General features: G+C 37.1%; 1 protein-coding gene across 1 annotated transcript in view; it reads right to left on the bottom strand.

Annotated features, from left to right (window-relative positions):
* TMX4 (thioredoxin-related transmembrane protein 4) overlaps positions 1–16,467 on the bottom strand; it is a 31,821-nt gene extending 15,354 nt beyond the window's left edge. Inside the window, exons 1-3 of the mRNA XM_004687181.2 lie at positions 16,125–16,467; positions 9,076–9,191; positions 406–451 (exon numbers count right to left, since the gene is read on the bottom strand). Coding sequence (XP_004687238.1) covers positions 406–451; positions 9,076–9,191; positions 16,125–16,300 — 338 coding nt within the window. The 5' untranslated portion in view covers positions 16,301–16,467. The remainder of the gene's footprint in view (positions 1–405; positions 452–9,075; positions 9,192–16,124) is intronic.
* Between the last annotated feature and the right edge of the window lie 845 nt (positions 16,468–17,312).

Raw genomic sequence — 17,312 nt, 5'->3', positions numbered from 1 at the left:
GGGGGGGAAGGGAGGGAAATGCACGGGACTATGGTGGTGGCACAGGGGTGATTTGGTGATGGGAAACCCGCGGGGATTACAATCGAGATGGAAAAAAAAAAATGTGCAAAATGATGTAAAAATAAACTTTGTAATAAAAAAAAAAAATCCTATCCTTTATATCAACAGAAAAATTTTTGCTGACACTTCCTCCTCACCTATTCACCACCTGAAACTAGGTTCCTGCCTCTACAGCACTCTGGACATCCCTCTCTTCTTATAGCTATCACTTAGCACAGATGGGTTCTCTCTTCAGGTGTTAAGTTGAACAAGTGATGGCACGTAAAACAACTAGAATTATAGGTGCTTTTTTTAAAAAGTACTGACTTTTAATCATTATGAGACCAGAAAATTACTAAAACTTACTGAAAAAATGCTGGGAGAGTGGTGACAAAGAAGCGGCCACTCAAACCTACAAGATAAATGAACAAAAAAGTTACAAGTCAAATTCTGATTAACCCAAATATCTAATTTAATTCCCAAAACAAGAATTTTTGAACTTCTTTCATAACCATATTATCAAAAATCATTGTAATAATTGAACCATATTTACTATTTACTTAAATTTTATTTTTAACCATTATTATTTACCTAACATTTTCCAGTCACTGATACAGAACTTGCTCAACTTCAATGTGTTACATTGCATATCAATTGGAATTGTCTGATGGCTGAAAGAACAGGTATTAGAATCATGCAATCCAGGTCAAATACTAAATTCTCCATTTATTAGCTTTGTGACCTTAGATAAATTACTTTTCTATAGTCTCAGGTACCTCATCTGTAAAACTGGCATATCAGAGTTTAGTTCAAATGGTCTGAACTAGAATAGATCAGTGTGTTAAGTGCTAAGTACATAATAAAGATGCAATACGTTATAGGTAGTATTAGATGATGCAGGTTTAAAAGAACAATAAATAATGAAATGATTATTTAAAACCTTTGCACATTTATAAACTTTGCAAGCAATACCAAGGGACTCTATGTACATTGAACAGTTTTTCAATTTGTCCTAGAAAACCTTTACAGATTCTTAACTACATATTAAATGCTATACAAAGTGTATATGAAGACAAAAATATTTTAAAACCCTTACTCACTTAACAAGTATTTGCTCAACACCTGCTTTGTTCCAGGGACTAAGGTAACAGATATACTAAATAAGCAAAAACAATCTTTGTTTCACTGAGTTCACTTACAATCTTGGGGCACAGGCAAAGATTATAATAAAATGAGCACAATCATGACTATAAACAAAGATAATGATTTCCAGAAAAGGAATAAGCAATAAAATAAAAACAGAATGAAGCTAGTAGTAAAGAATATATTCCTGCTTTTTACAAGTTTAGAAATAAATATTTATGTGGACACCATGCATGAGGTGGTTCTAGCAAAAAAAAAAAAAAAAAAAAAAGCTAATATTTGTCATCATTTCTCCCTTTCTCACCAAAGAACAACCTACAAAATGAGATGTCTCTTCAAAGAAAGTAGATTAAATTTTCTATCTCTGTGATCATTTGCAATTGGCAATGTTAAACTTTTACTTTTAAACACATAATGTTTATACCCATTTTATAAATCAATATTCAACAAAATAATTTATTGATTAATAATGAATCTGCCTATTTTATCTCACATCAGAACAGGACTAAAATATTCCTATGCCACTGAAAAGAAAGCTCAGCACTCTGAAGGTAGCAAAAAGTCAATATTACAACAGGAGACATTTCTTACTTGCATTTCTAACCAAAAAGGGGGAGGGTAAAGTATTAGCAATAACAAAAATACAAATGACCTAAGAAGTCCACTGAGGATCATACCAAGTATATGTCCATGGGACATTTTTACCTCTAACAGTGCTTGAAATTCTACACTACGAGGGATTAAGAATATTTTTAAGGTATTTCCAACTCCAATTTGCAAAGAAAAAAAGTACTGGTAATCAAAGTTAGAATAAAATAAGAAGTTATAATAAACAAATTTAGTCTTAAACATTTCAAAATTATACACTGTTCTGAATAACATTTTTATAAATAAATCCATAAAAATCAATAAGCATAGAGAAAATAAGGAAAAAAATACAAGAAATAAGAAATAAGAAATCATTACAATTTTAGCTTAAAATACTTACTGCAAACAGGTTTCATATTTACAGCTTTCCTAGTTATAGATTCTTATAACCACCCAAAATCTTATAGAGGGAGAGTTAGAGTAGTATGGAATTACACTTTATGTGATATAATAAAATGGAATGAGTATACAACATCTCATCACCTCAAGTTTTTATTCAGATTTATTTCTATCAGATTAAATAGACAGAACTTCTAATAAATGTTAGGTTTCACTGCAGGCAATATTTTTAATTTGTGCTTCAAAATCCTCATATTTTGGTCATCACTAGCTGTAGCAATAAATAAAGTAAATGAATAAATCAAAAAATATTTCACAAATTGTCTTTAATACAGAAAAATAAATTCTAGGATTTATGTAAATGTATATAAATAGGTATCATAATTTCTATCTTGTAGTATCTTAGTATTAGATGATTTTACATTTACAAAGTATATACAAAAACAGTACTATCAATACATAAATGCCATAACCTTTGAATTAAATTCTAATTCAAAGTTAGAATAAAATAAGAAGTTATAATAAACAAATTTAGTCTTAAACATTTCAAAATTATACACTGTTCTGAATAACATTTTTATAAATCCATAAAAATCAATGAGCACAGAGAAAATAAGGAAAAAAATACAAAATCAAAAGATGACCTCTGAAATTTTTCTGTATATATTTCTAAAGCAGGCTAGCAAATTTAACACAATTGTCCCAAAAGTGTAAGTATAAAGGAATAAGAATTTTATAATTCCTGGTAAGAATTTCTGTGGTGTTCTATAATTACTGTTTACCAGACAGCCAATTAAAAATTATTTACAATAAAAATCACTGGGCCCTCCCTGGTGGCACAATGCATTAAAGCGCAGCACTATGAAGCTGTCTGCAGCCACTGTTGCAGCACAAGTTCAATCCCTGGTCAGGGAGCTGACCCACATGGTGTGGCAGACCTCTCCTGACCTGCCCACTGCTCCCCTCAGCAGTGTATTTCAGTCAATCCTCCTGTTCTGTTCCCCACTCTGTCTCTAATAAATCCTCTAACTTCCTACACCTCTGGCCTGTACCCCAGTTCTTGTATCCATAAATAAATACATCTTCAAAAAATAAAAATAAAGATCACTGTCAATTAATTGTGGTATCAAGTTATGTTTCTTGTCAGTATTTCTTCAAATGATAATCCATGTGGAATATTAGTCACATAACAACGTTTAACTCAGAGATGAGTTTTGTTTTTTTATCTGGAATGTTGTACATCACTAAAGATGTATTCACTAAAATCAACAATAATAAAATTAAGAGCAGCCAAAGTAATCTTTTGATCATAACACATTAGTAAGTCCTTGAAGATTTGCTATCACAGATGATACATCTCAAATACACGTCACTTCTCAGAGAATGGAAGACATGGAAAAGCCCTGGGTCTTGTGAGTACTCCCAAACATCATCTTCCCTTTATACTTTTGCCAAGAAGTGTTGAGATTTTCATTCCCTGAAAAGTTTAAACCTTGCAACAGAGAAGCACTATCTGAGGTCATGGCTAGAGGGTATACAAACAGGACTGTTAGGCCAGCAGCGCAGGCCGGCCAGGGGGGCCCCCTGACCTTATAGCCTACTGATAGTATCCAGGAAGCGGCAGATGTCATGACACAGGACTCCGCCCACATTTCTGGTTGTGCAGACTGGGGACAGCTTGGACCTTGACTTCCTCTGTCAAGTCCAGTGCATTCTGCCTTGGCTGTTCTGAGCTCCCACCCTGCCTCTCCCTACAGCTTTTTGGTATAAATTCTCTCCCTGCACTCCTTTGGCCCAGCACCCCCTCCCTTGGAGTCACGTAAGGCAACTGGTCCCAAGAAGCCTCTCTTGTCTAAGGCCATTTGTATGGGCTCCTTTCGGGAACACCTTACATGGATCGTAAAGAATTACAACAGCACTTGCAACAGCTCATGTCCAGGTTTGTATGGTGGTTCATGCAACAAACTTCAGGACAGGTGTTGTAAATGGGCAACGTAAGCATGCTTAAATCTTCAAAGAAAAAAGATAAAGTTGATCATAAGGTTTCCCAAAAATTTGGCATGAAATTTGGCATGTCTTTAAGAGTTAACTTCCACTTTAAGATAAAGAATGTATTGCACACAACATAAAAGGGATATTAATCCATAGTGCAGGGGAAAATTAATTTTTAATAAGTAAGCATATCTTAAACACATTTAAAAGGGATTAAAAGATTAAAGAGAAAATTAGATTTTGAAGGAGAAAAATAACAAATTATTGAAGGGTGGTATTTATAAAATAGGGATTGCAATCAGCTTTTGTTCTACATTGGCATGTTACCTTGGGTAAATTACTGAACCTCTCTAAACCCTAGGTTTTCTGGGAAAAAAAAAAACTACTTTACTCTTTCTAGAGATGTTAGTGAAGTTAAACTATATGTATAAGTGCTTACCACAACTATAAGCAGAAGTAAAACAATGGGGGTGGGGGGTTGGGGGTAAGTAGAAGTAACCATGCCTTTGAGGTTGAAATAAAGTTGTCAATGTAATAGAATACATAACAAACTAATTTTTCAATGATAAAATTTAAAGATTAATGTTCACTAAAATTCAGTAAACTAAATGTACTTCTGTAATAAGTTAGCGATGTTAAACATAAATGTCCACATTTACGGACTTGGTGAAGCACTCTGCTCTACCACCAATCTCATGAAATAGCAGTCACCCATGATGGGTGCTCTATGAGCGGCTGCTATTTTTCTGTCCTTAGCAGCTAACCTCATTTGCATGAAACAGAAGGCTTAAGAACAAACTCATTAAATTTAATTTCCCAAATTCAACTCAACTGAAACATTACCTGGTCTATGCAGTATTAAAAAGATAATGCAAGGTAATCTAATCTAAGATCCCTCCTTTCCTGTCTCTACATCTTATCTGTAGAGAAACAGTGTGATTATAACCCCCGGAGTCTTTATCTTTTTGAATTCCTATTTTCTGTATAAAATATTTTTAAAATCTATTAGAAATACCAATGGAAAAGTGTATGGACCTAACTGAAGAGTGTGCATGGGCACTTAAAAAAATTCTTGGTTTTGGCCCTCCCTGGTGGCACAGCGAGTTAAAGCACAGCATTGAGAAGCTAAAGCCACTTCCTCATGAGTTCGATTCCCACCTGCCCCGGAGGTGACCACATGGCGTGGCAGACCTCTCCTGTCCTGCCCGCTGCTCCCCTCAGCAATGTACTTCGTTGATCTGCCTGTTCTGTTCCCCACTCTGTCTCTGGTGAAGCCTCTCACAGCCCCTGAGCCTCTGGCTTGTACCCCAGTTCTGTATGCACAAATAAATAAATCTTTAAAAAAAAAATCTTGTTTTTCAGACACCTGCATTCCCATGCTAATTGCTGCTTTATGTACAAGAGGAAAGTCATGGAATCAACCCAAATGCCCAAAATTGTATGACTGGATCAAAATGTACACAATAGAATATTACTCTGCAACCAAAAAAGATAAATTCATGACTCTTGCAGCAACATGGATGGAGCTGGAAAGGATCATGCTTAGTGAAATAAGCCAGAAAGAAAAAGAAAAATACTGGATGGTTTCACTCATAGCAGGAGCATAAAGGACTGGGGGGGGTGGGTAATAGTAATGTATAACTATATACCAGAGACATTTTACGGGGGTAGAGTGGGAAATGGGATCAAAAATGGGGAGGGGGGGTGTTAGTGCACGGGACTTTGGTGATGGCACACGGGTGAATTGGTGATGGGAAGCCCATGGGGATTACAAGTGAGATGGAAAAGGCACAGAATGATGTAAAAATAAACTATTATAATAAAAAAAAAGTCTTGTTTCCCTTCTTCTTATATTTTACTTGCAGGGGAAAGAAATGGAATTATCCCTTACTAGCCCACCTGTGGCAAGGCAGTCTCAATGAAAGAATGTACTAATGGTGGTTTGTAACCAAATATAAATAGGTATATAGAAATATCCAGTAAAGTGCTTAACTGCAGAGAAAAATAATACATTTCAATAGTTTTCCACTGTTCATTCAGGATGTTAAATTTTGTAAAGATAAATACTCAAATAGTTTTCAAGAAAAGGGATAAACTGCCCAAGGATTACCAAGAAATTAGTGCCACATGTGACATCTTGTAACAGGGTGGTCCCCACGTAAAGGGGAGTTTCCAGACTCCCTGGCCCCCAGAAGATGGGAGGAGCTGAGCAGGGAGAAGTTGGACAGGAGACTGGAAAAGGAGGGAAGCAGGATGGAGAGCCAGAACGTGACATGGAGCAGAGAGACATGTGAAGAAACTACATTTGCCTTTTGGCCCTGGACTGGGTAAAACATGTGGGTGAGAGACCTGTAGGGAGGTTCATAGTGGCAGGGTTTATCTCGATTTTGTACTTTTCCTCCCATACTTGTCTGAATGTTTCTGACCCTTTTCTATGGGTCTCTGCCAGAAGGTGTTTTTTAGACTTATAGCAGGTGTTCAGGCCTTGCTTTGGGCCAATCCCATTTGGGTGGAATTTTAACCATAAAGGGATGGATAACTTTGGTATTTGATGTAGAAACTATATTCTTTGACTTGTCTGTGTTGACTACTAATTATATTAAGGTTCTTTCCATTAAAGGTCTTACAATGTCTTGATGCATCAGATGGCAGAACATATTTAGAGTGAGCAGGTTTGGAGGTACTGGGGTGCCCCTATCCCTGCTCTGTAACGAGCACACAGGGGAACTCCTCCATATTACCTAAGGCTAGGCAAGCAAATTAACATCTGACAGATTAGTCAGAGAAAAAAGCCAAAAATAAGGACAAGATCTGTTCTCAGGCTTTAGGGTCCTCACTGCTTTCAACTTAAGATAATTTACATTCTTTTAAGTAAATATAATGGACTTCTTTAGAGCCACAGGGCCTTCACTGACCTTAGTTCCCTATAACAAGGTAACATTAATTCAAAGATGTTGACCCTTCCATACTGAGAAAAGTCTATCTGACCCTTTTTGAGGAAACTAACTCTATAATACCCTTTCTTTCTGAGGAAACTAACTCTATAATACCCTTTCTTTAACCAACTTCTAGAAGCCCCTACTTTTCCATATGTGATCAGCTTCTCCTTTTAATCTACAGAAACTTTTGTAATAAGAGTTCTCTGAAATTCACTCCTTAAAACACTTCTCCAACATACACTCTAAGTAACCTTAAATCTTCCCCTCGTTTCAAATACCATCTACCTTGATCATCCTCAAATGTATATTTTAATTTATATTTGGATTTCTATCAAACAACTTAAGTCCTGTTCCAACAGCACTCATCCTTCAATCTTTGCCACCTTCTGTTTTTCTGTCAAATGCTATAGCCAATCTATTAGGAAATCTTTTGAAAAATCCAGGCAGGGCCCCCCCTCGGTGGTGCAATGGGTTAAAGCACAGCACTGTGAAGCCATCCACAGCTACTGCAGCACAAGTTTGATCCCAGGCCAGGGAGGTGACTGCATGGTGTAGCACTACTGTCCTGTCCTGTCCACTGCTCCCCTCAGCAATGTATTTCAGTCAATCCTCCTGTTCTGCTCCCTACTCTGTCTCTGATGAAGTCTTTCGCCACCCCTGAGTCTCTGGCCTGTACCCCAGTTCTGTATGCACAAATAAATATTTTTAAAAATAATAATAATAAAATAAAAATTATAGAGCTCTACATTTAAAAATTGTTACAATACATATAGCAATTACTTTCCCTTTTTGGGCTCTGTTTATTCATTATTCCTATAGTTTATGTCTAAATAACAGATGAACAAAGTGGTTTTGATTCAAATGCTTATGGCTTTAAACAGAAATATCTCCCCATAGGTGTATCAACATACTGATCTTAACTACATCCTACTAAGAAGGGAATAGCTACACTTCCCTATCTACCTTCCTTTGCCCCCTTGTAAATGAATGGAATAGGCAGAAATTGAATAAGTACACAAGAAAAAAAATGACACATTTTGAAAACAGTCAAATTTGAGGTTTAAATTTTAAAAGTGCAATGTTTATTTTTCATTTATATATAACACACTAAGCTATTTTTAAACTACAAATTAAAAATGTATTGTATATACTTTCAGAATTTAAAAATCTCCTGTATTTCCCTCTTTCTTTTGAAAAATTACATCATTAACAGCTATGAATGTAGACAAAATGACAGGATTACAAAACTACTCTTCTGGCCCACAATAAAATATATGATTCAGGAAAATTAGCAACAGACTTAAAACCTCAGAGTATCACACTACAGATTACTTGCTAATCACAAAGTAGGATCTTTTCTTTATAACTGAGAAATTAGTTTCAGCATCTTAGTCAAACTAAAACTCAACATAATAGTGACAGGATCTGTCTTCTGATGAAATGTATTACCAAATCACTGTTAAAATATTTTGCCATAAACATTTACTATCAAACTTGCCTCTAGAATAAATTTCAAACTTACAGAAAATGCAGGAAAAAACACCACCACCACCACATAGGCAAAACCCTGCCATATTATTTTATGAATATCAGTGTCACAAAAAAAAAAAAATGGAGGACTGTTCTAGATTGAGGGAACTAAAAACACACAGCAATCAAATGTAAATGAACAGTGATTATATCCTGGTTCAAAACACTATAAAAGATGTTTGGAGAATAATTAAGGAGATATTCATATGCTTAATTATCAAACATTAAAGTATCATAAAGTCTGAAATATATTTTCAAGTGACTCAGCAAAAAATACATAAATAAATATACACTTGTGTAAGCACATACCACATACAACCCAGATATGCTATGTTACCTCTGATTCTAGGTACATGGATCATAAATATCCTAGGAACTTTTCTATATGCTTTAAGAAAATATAAAGTGACAAACTTTGGCAATTAATGTTCAACATTGACAGTACCTGGTTCTTGAATGACATCTACCTTTCCCACACTAATCTGAAGAAGTTCACCGTTCTTCGCAAATGTTTCCCATTCTGAATCAGTCTGCTGGCAGGATGGACACCAAGGGGCATAACTATAAAAGAAAAACAGCTAATCAACATAAAGGTAGGAAAAATAACTGCAATATGAAATGAAAAATAGTATTAAAAAATAATTCCTTATTAGATGAAAGCATAAAAGCAAGGTTTTCCAATCACTTGACATAGAGAAACCAAAGTACAAATTCCCTCTAGGAAATAATCAATTCTCTGAGAAAAAAAAATAGCCTAAGTTCAAAAGATTTTCACAAATGACTGTAATACATTTTAACTATTATATAAAAATATTATTGTATTAGTTACTATAATACAATGTAATTCATTTTATATGAATTTTATTTTTACAATTTACCCAAATTTTGTCACTTTCCTGATATCTTTGTATTTTTCAGTGTGAAGTTGTAAGTGTGTCACTGAAGGAAGACACCTTTCACAAGTTTTGCTGCACTAGTCAAACCAGTTTCAATCCTTCAAAGTTACTTTTGATGAGCAGTATCCAGAAGATCTGTTGCTAGTGGGTCCCAAGAGTGAGTCACTTTCAAAGATCAGTAACAGTTCTAAACTGTCCCAATAAGTAGAAACTATTAGCTAAATCAACTCTGACACTTTCTTAAACAGAAATTCAAACACCTGGGCCTTCAACTGGACCCCTGCTTTCTACTGTTTTTTATTCAATAAACAAACTGGGCACCATGCTAGAAGATGAGATTACAACTGTGAACAGGAGAGAGGCAGTGATTACCCTCCTTGAGTGTACAATCCAGACATGAACAGAAGCAATCACTGGAGTAATCACAATCTAGGCCACAAAAGCCATGGCTGAGACATGCTATGAGACACTCAGAAGCTTGGTGATCTCAAAGGGCCCACAGAGAAACACATCTGTGCTAAGAGCTAAAGTAGAAATAACATCCTAAGAGGGGAGCAAAAGGTATGTTCTAGTCACATGTAAACAGTGTGTGAAGGCTCAGAGTACTGAGACAGGATGAAAACATCATGCACAGGATTTTAAAAAATTGTATGGGGAATTAAGACTACATTTAACTTCATTATAAACACAAAAGATGTAAGAGAATTATGATCAGATTAACATTTTGGAGAAACCGCCCAGTAGTTCTCTATGGATAATAGATTAGTAAAGGATGAGAAAAAACAAGAAAATCCTGAAGGTTTGGCTGTCATCTGGGCACTAAGCATGAGGCCTCCTCACTTTGCCCTCCCATGGCCCTGGAAAACATCACAAATATTCAGACTACAGAGTGCTAATGTGGTCCAGGATTTCTACTGGAGTTGTTGAAACAGAAAACCAAAGAGGTCTGCTGTTTAGAAAGTAAAATGTGTTGAGTAGGATCACCTAAAAAGGTAGGCCCAAGTCCTAAGGAGTGAATTGTGACCTGTATTTGGGAAGAGTCTTTTACATACGTATTTAAATTACAGACCTGGAAATGAGACCATCCAGTATCTAGGTTAGGCGCTAAAAACAATGACTAGTGTTCTTAAGGCCACATGAAGAAGTTGCAAGTGATGCTACTATGCAGCCAAACCAAGAACGCAAAGGGCTACAACTGAGCTAAGAAAGGCACATACTCCATGGGGCCTCCAGGTCGATATCAATATTTGATTTGGCGTTTTTTGTCCTCAGAATAGTGAACAAAGAAATTTCTGTTATTTTAAGCCACTAAATTTATGATAATCAGCAATGATGCAGGAATTAATAAAGAAAAGAAGATATTTAAAATCAGAAGGAATTGGGATCAGCTATGCCTGATGGTGACTTACAGGGCTAATTGAGCTATAATTAATGTAAAGTACTGGGAACAAACATTAACACATGCGGGTAATCAATTTTAAAATAACTAGTACATAACACAATTACAAAGAAAATTAATACTTAGAAAATGAACAAAAATGCTTTAGTAAAACTGGAGAGATAGTCTCTCTTGAATAGTAAAATCCAGAAGAAAAAAAACACTAAGTAAAATAATCAATGCTCAAATAAACAGATACTCCAGGAAAAAAGAAATCTTGGGGCACTTTGAAAATTTTCAGGATGTCACTGGTTGGACAAAATTTAAAAATCTGCTTAAATTATATTTTTTAAAAATCCTAACTCAAATCAAACTTTTTTTTTGTTTTTTAGATTTATTTATTCATACAGAGCTGGGATACAAGCCAGAGGCACAGGGGCGGTGAGAGGCTTCACCAGAGAGAAAGTGAGGAGCAGAACAGGCAGATTGATGAAGTACACTGCTGAGGGGAGCAGCAGGCAGGTCAAGAGAGGTCTGCTGTGCCATGTGGTCATCTCTAGGGCCAGGGATCAAACTCGCACTAAAGCGGCTGTGGCCAGCCTGCACTGCTGTGCCCTAACCTGTTGTGCCATCAGGGAGGGCCCTCAAACTATCAAGGGGATAAATGTAATACATATATTTAAAATATTTTCTAACTCAGTGTTTTGATGTTTTAACTCCATCAAGTTTGTAGGTAAGATCACTTCTTTAACTTAAACAAATTTTGGAAAATTTGAAAAAACTCTTAGTAGGAGTTGAAAAACTGCTTATTTTTTTTTTTAAAGATTTATTTATTTGTGCATACATAACTGGGGTACAGGCCAGAGGCTCAGGGGTGGCAAGAGGCTTCACCAGAGCAGAACAGGCAGATCTACGAAGTACACTGCTGAGGGGAGCAGCGGGCGGGTCAGGAGAGGTCTGCCACACCATGTGGTCACCTCCAGGCAGGCGGGAATCGAACTCATGCGGAAGTGGCTTTAGCTTCTTAGTGCTGTGCTTTAACCTGCTGCGCCACCAGGGAGGGCCGAAAAACTGCTTATTTTTTAAAAGATCATTTCTAGGATACATTGTCAAAAACAGTAAAAATAAAAATTGACAACTCTACCAAAACCATGACACTTGCAAGTGAAAATGGAATTCACTGTTTTCAGGAGAATGAACACTCCATCATGGTAATGACTAGTACATTCCTCATACTTAGAACATCACGTGATGGAGCCCAGGACACAGTATATGTTTATTATATAAATTAACAAATGGCAGATGATAGTGATTAACCTTAATACCTAAGAAAATACATACAGATGTTTCCTTCAGTAATATACTTGAGGAATCTCTTGGTTAAAATCTATTCATTTATTGACTTAGTCAGATAGTACTTACTGAACACCTAGTTTGATAGTTATTCACATGGAGATAAGAAAAAAGACAAACAAATAAACAAAACCTTAATCCTCTACCTACATAAACTTATCACCCAGTGGAGGAGTTAGACAAAATCTTACTACAAAACATGTAAATAAATAGATTTGTAAGTTCTGATAAGTGTGATACTAGCTAAAAACAATGCACAAAAGAACAATTTACTGATATGGGTAGGGGTGGGGGGTAGACTGGCATGTAAAAACAGGGCTCCTATTTGAACCCTGAGGAGTCTCAAGAATGGGCAGATAGCCAAGAATGCTGTTTACTTGCAAAATCTAGAGATGGTATAACCACAGTGGGCCTCTGTATCATAGAAAATAAAGGCCTCATACAGGTCAAGGTGCTAGCCAGTTGAGAACACATAATCTCCAGGATTACATGCCTTGGTCCAGCCCCTTCCACCCATGCTGATTCCCCAGGAATAGCACAGACCTGCATTTGTTCTAGTTCTGGTGTTGCCTAACATTACTAAGGTTTTGATTTTGGCCGAAGCTTGAATATTTTCCAAATTTTATCTCCTCAAGATAATAAGAATGCAAATGATATTTCTGCATCAATTGCTAGAATGCTCAAATAAGAAAGCATTCAGAATATGTCATATAAAGATTCTAATTGTTTACTGCCACTGAAATGATGAAGAGAAGGAAGGGATGAGCAAAGAGGACCCTTTGGAGGAAACAATCTGAAATCAAATACTAAGGCACTATAGGTGCTCCTTTTTACATGTCTTTAAATCGCCTTAACAGTACCCAGGGTGGTAGCTTTTGCTACATTTAGTTTGGAAATAGGGATAGAGGTTGTGAAATTATTTTGATGTCCTATGTTCCTCTAGGTATCAGTTTAATGGTAGGCAGGACAAAAAATTAAGCTACTTGGATATCTACTTATTTCTTTTGGGGAGAACAAGCTACCAGAACAGTATACAGAATGTATTGTATTGTGTTTCAAATGAACAAAAGAAGTAGTCACAAGGACTGATATACTGAAAGTCAAACAAGTATTTAAAATAATAAAAGATTACAAAGGAACAGACTGAAGAATAGTATGAAACAAAGAAACAGAAGGACTCATTAGAGGGCATTTTGAAGATTAGATAATCTTCCTAATTTAGAGAAATGGCAAACTTTCTCCAGAGATTAAGATGAAATAGGAAGCAAGCCAATGTTACAGTCACAATAGAAAGGGCTAAAAACTATAAAACAGAGAAAAGCTAAGTATAAAACAAGTCCATAACTTTAAATGAGAAATATTTGTGGGACAAGAGCCACAATACTGCACAGTTTAAAAAAGGTTTCAGAATTCAAATGAATTCCAGTGAATTACTTAAAAATATATTTTTAACTGATATGTCTCCCTGATATGTCTGCTTTTTAAAAACTTAAATTCAAATCCAAAGATCCAAAATACTGACAAAAAAAAAGAGAAAATTTAACAAATTAAATTCTTTAATAGGTTTCTCAGAGTAAACACTGCTAGGTCTTTAAAAATAAATTTTTTATAACAATAAACCAGGAATTACACTACAGCTTTATACTAAAAGGAAAAAAGTCCCCAAATATAGACAGCATGTAAGCAAATGAATAAAGACCTGCGAAAGTAATGACAAATTTTCAGTACCATCAGGCCTCCCAGCATGTTCTTTAGAAAAACCTGGGAACCCCATATAACCTCCATTTATTATGATCAGTTCACCTAAACAAAATACAAACGTGGAAGGTAGTATTAAGGCATTTTCTGTTAAGGAAAAAAAAAATGTGATAACTTGCTAGCAATTTCAGTTTCCTGTATTTATACTTTAGAAAGTGTTGTATTTTGTCAAAGGGAGGAGAATTTCACAAGTACACAAGAGCCATAATATTTCTTCAGGACCAGCAAGCCCAGGCTCTGGTATATAGGAAGAAATTTCTATTAAGGCTTAAGTCCTCTTTCCTTTCCCGTCTTGCTTCAAATCAACTTATTCTGAAGCACACTCAATGAGTGTGAATTACTAAATGATCAAATGTGTACACAGTTTACATATATTGCATGTTACATATATTATTTTGCATCACAGCCCAAATTCCCTACAATGGACACATGAAAGGTTTAAAACAACTGATTACTATGTCTAGATGTATACATTTATAAAGAAGTAAAATCTGAATCATCAACAAGGCCAAACATGAGAGTTGTTGGTAGTTGCTCACTTATAAATTTAATGTGGCTTACACTTGGTTGAACTTTAGTGTTCTTAGTTCTTTAACTAAAAAAAAGCCATAGCTATCCTAAAAGGGATTATAAAGGAGTTGAGATCATTAAATGTAACCTGTCTTTTCTGCTTGCTTTCACTCTGCACACACAAACTTAATTTTAAACTGAACATCTATTTTAAAAACTCCATTGTGTAAGCACCAACTGAAATAAATAACTTTCTGTAGTAGCTGACAAAATGACAGCTCTCAGTAAAACTTCACTTACTTCAAAGGAAAATGGCTTCCTCACCTTCATCCAAAGTAGTGTAGTTATTTAATAAGTGCTTCATGTCCACAGATCTCTTTAATAAGTTCATTGATTGATGACTACGATCCCAAAGGCACTTTACTTTGACCTCTAAGGTATCCACTTCTTTGTGACCAAAAATTAAATCTGAAGGGGTAATGCGTATCATGTTCTTTGAACAGCGTGATCTGCTAAGTGACATAACTTTTTGTCCTCATCTCTAAGGTTTACAGTCTATGGGCATCAGTTTGCAATCGAAATTCAAAGAATCAAAATTTAGTCTTGGCCAAATAAAGGAAAGATTCAATTCTGTGTGTGTGCCTCTCAGGTAAAATTAATTATGAGTTAGTAGTGATCAAGGTTGCATATTGCCTGAAACTAGAGGCTAAGGACATGTGCTGTCAGGTGCTGTTCAGAAATTTCATTTTCTGTGCAGGCCCACCATGATAGTATCCACCATGATAGTATCTCAAATCAGTTAAGACACTTAAATGCCCACTATCTAGTTAAAACCTTTTTTTCAAATGCTCTCCTCCTCCCTAGAAGTTAATTTCCAGCTACAATGAACAAACTCCTTGCCTGTTCCTAATTCAAAACTATTATTTTCCCATCTTCTTTTGGCAAAGACACTAACAACCATCCATCTTCTATTGTTCAAGAGGGGTGATTTATTAATGTCTTTCCTCTAGTATCCCAGCACAATTAAGTTATGATACCTACCCAAAAAGTCCTCCTTCTAAAAATTAGAAACAAATATCAGTATTTATTTGATTTCTTTTAACATATCACAGACATCCATCATGACATCTCAGGGTCTTCAAAATGAAGGCTCAGGGTTTTTTATGCCCTGCGTGGCGCTGCACTTACTCATTCACAAATACCTACGAGAGCCCATATATTTGTGCTGCATATATATGTCTCTGAATGCTGCTCTCCCTTTTCTAGGCACACACCTCTTTCAAAAAGCACGCGATTTTCTTGCTGATATTCTCGGTTTCCCCTCCTTTCCTAAGTAAACCCAGACCATCCCTAAAACACCAACCACCAAAACAGGGGGCCGGTGAGGCTGCGGTGAGGTGGGTAAGTTACAACCCCACGGCGGGGCGCGCATGCGCCGTGCGGGCTGCAAGTGCCCCCGCGGCAGGTTGTCAGCAGGGCGGGTCCCTGGCCCCAGGTCGAGCCTTGAGGCACCGTGGGGTCCCGAGCGGCCCGCGCGGCACTAAGAGGGTGTTTCCCGCGAGGACAGTGTGGCGAGGCGGGGCGGGCGCGCACACTCACAATTTCAGCATCCACTCGCCCTCCATCACCAGCGTCCAGTTAGAGGCGGTCATGGGGCGCACCCAGCTCCCCTCCTCCGGCACGGTGGCCTGCTCGGGACCGGCCTCTGCCGCCGTCGCCGCGACCCAGGCGGCCAGAAGCGCCGTCAGCAGCGGGCGGCAGCACCCTTCCGCCATGTTGGGGCGCGGAGCAGGGCTTCTCAGCCAGGAGCTGTGAGAGGAAGGGAGCAGCGAAGCCCGGGTCTCGCTCGCCCAGGGGGCGAGGACTTTTCTGGCACTTTGCGAAGATGCCGAGTCGCCCCGCCTCCTCCAGCCGCCACGAGCCCTGCCGCTCAGGCGGGTGGCCTCCGCCGCCTCTTATCTGTCCAGGCCCGACGAGGCCACGCCTCCTCCCGCCTAGTCTTGCCGTTGCCCGGGGTGTCAGTTGCCTTGGCAACGGCCGCCCTTTCTTCCGGGCCGCTAAGCTGAAAATAAACAGATGACCCAATGTTGCTTAAGTTAGAACATGCACTGCGTCTGCCCGGGCTCCCCAGCAGCGGGGCTTGGCACGTGTGGGTTTTTTCTAAAGAGAGACATGGCCAGTCATTTTAAAATGCATCCCCTATTTAATGGTAGCAAAAAATAACAACAGTGTAAAGTAGCCCTGATTAATGAAAGATGAAAGGAGATGGGAGAGGTAAATGTTAAGCACTCTCAGCGTGTATCTCCTGAAGTATCATTACTTAACTGGAGATAGCAGTATAACTAGACTTAGCAATTTTATTTATTTTAATAATTTTAATTTTATAAACTTTTGTTTGTCAGTCGTTTATAAATCTATGTAACTTTGGTTGTACGATTTTTTATACCTCCACAAGAGTGCTTCCCTCACTCTTCATCAAAACTCCTGTGGGTACTAAAATATAATGAGTCATTAATAAGGATAGTGTCAGTTCGTTCCAATAAAATGAAACTCCCACTTCTCTTAGTTTTGTCAGATGTGAAATGAGTAACTTTGAATGATTTCCAAATCTCTATGCAGATACATGTTAGTTCCATCTGTGTCTTAAAACCACCTACTCTTACTATGTTGACTGAATTACAACCAGAAAATGGATGAATCCTTTCAGAGGTTGTGCTATAATTAATTACTAGGTCAGCAAAGTATAAACTGATAATGTGTTCGATATATCATGAATAACATGTTATT

This window comes from Condylura cristata, unplaced genomic scaffold (assembly GCF_000260355.1).
Source record: "Condylura cristata isolate star-nosed mole 26May11 unplaced genomic scaffold, ConCri1.0 scaffold00022, whole genome shotgun sequence".
Taxonomy (NCBI): domain Eukaryota; kingdom Metazoa; phylum Chordata; class Mammalia; order Eulipotyphla; family Talpidae; genus Condylura; species Condylura cristata.
This window is presented reverse-complemented; position numbering and strand designations above follow the sequence as displayed.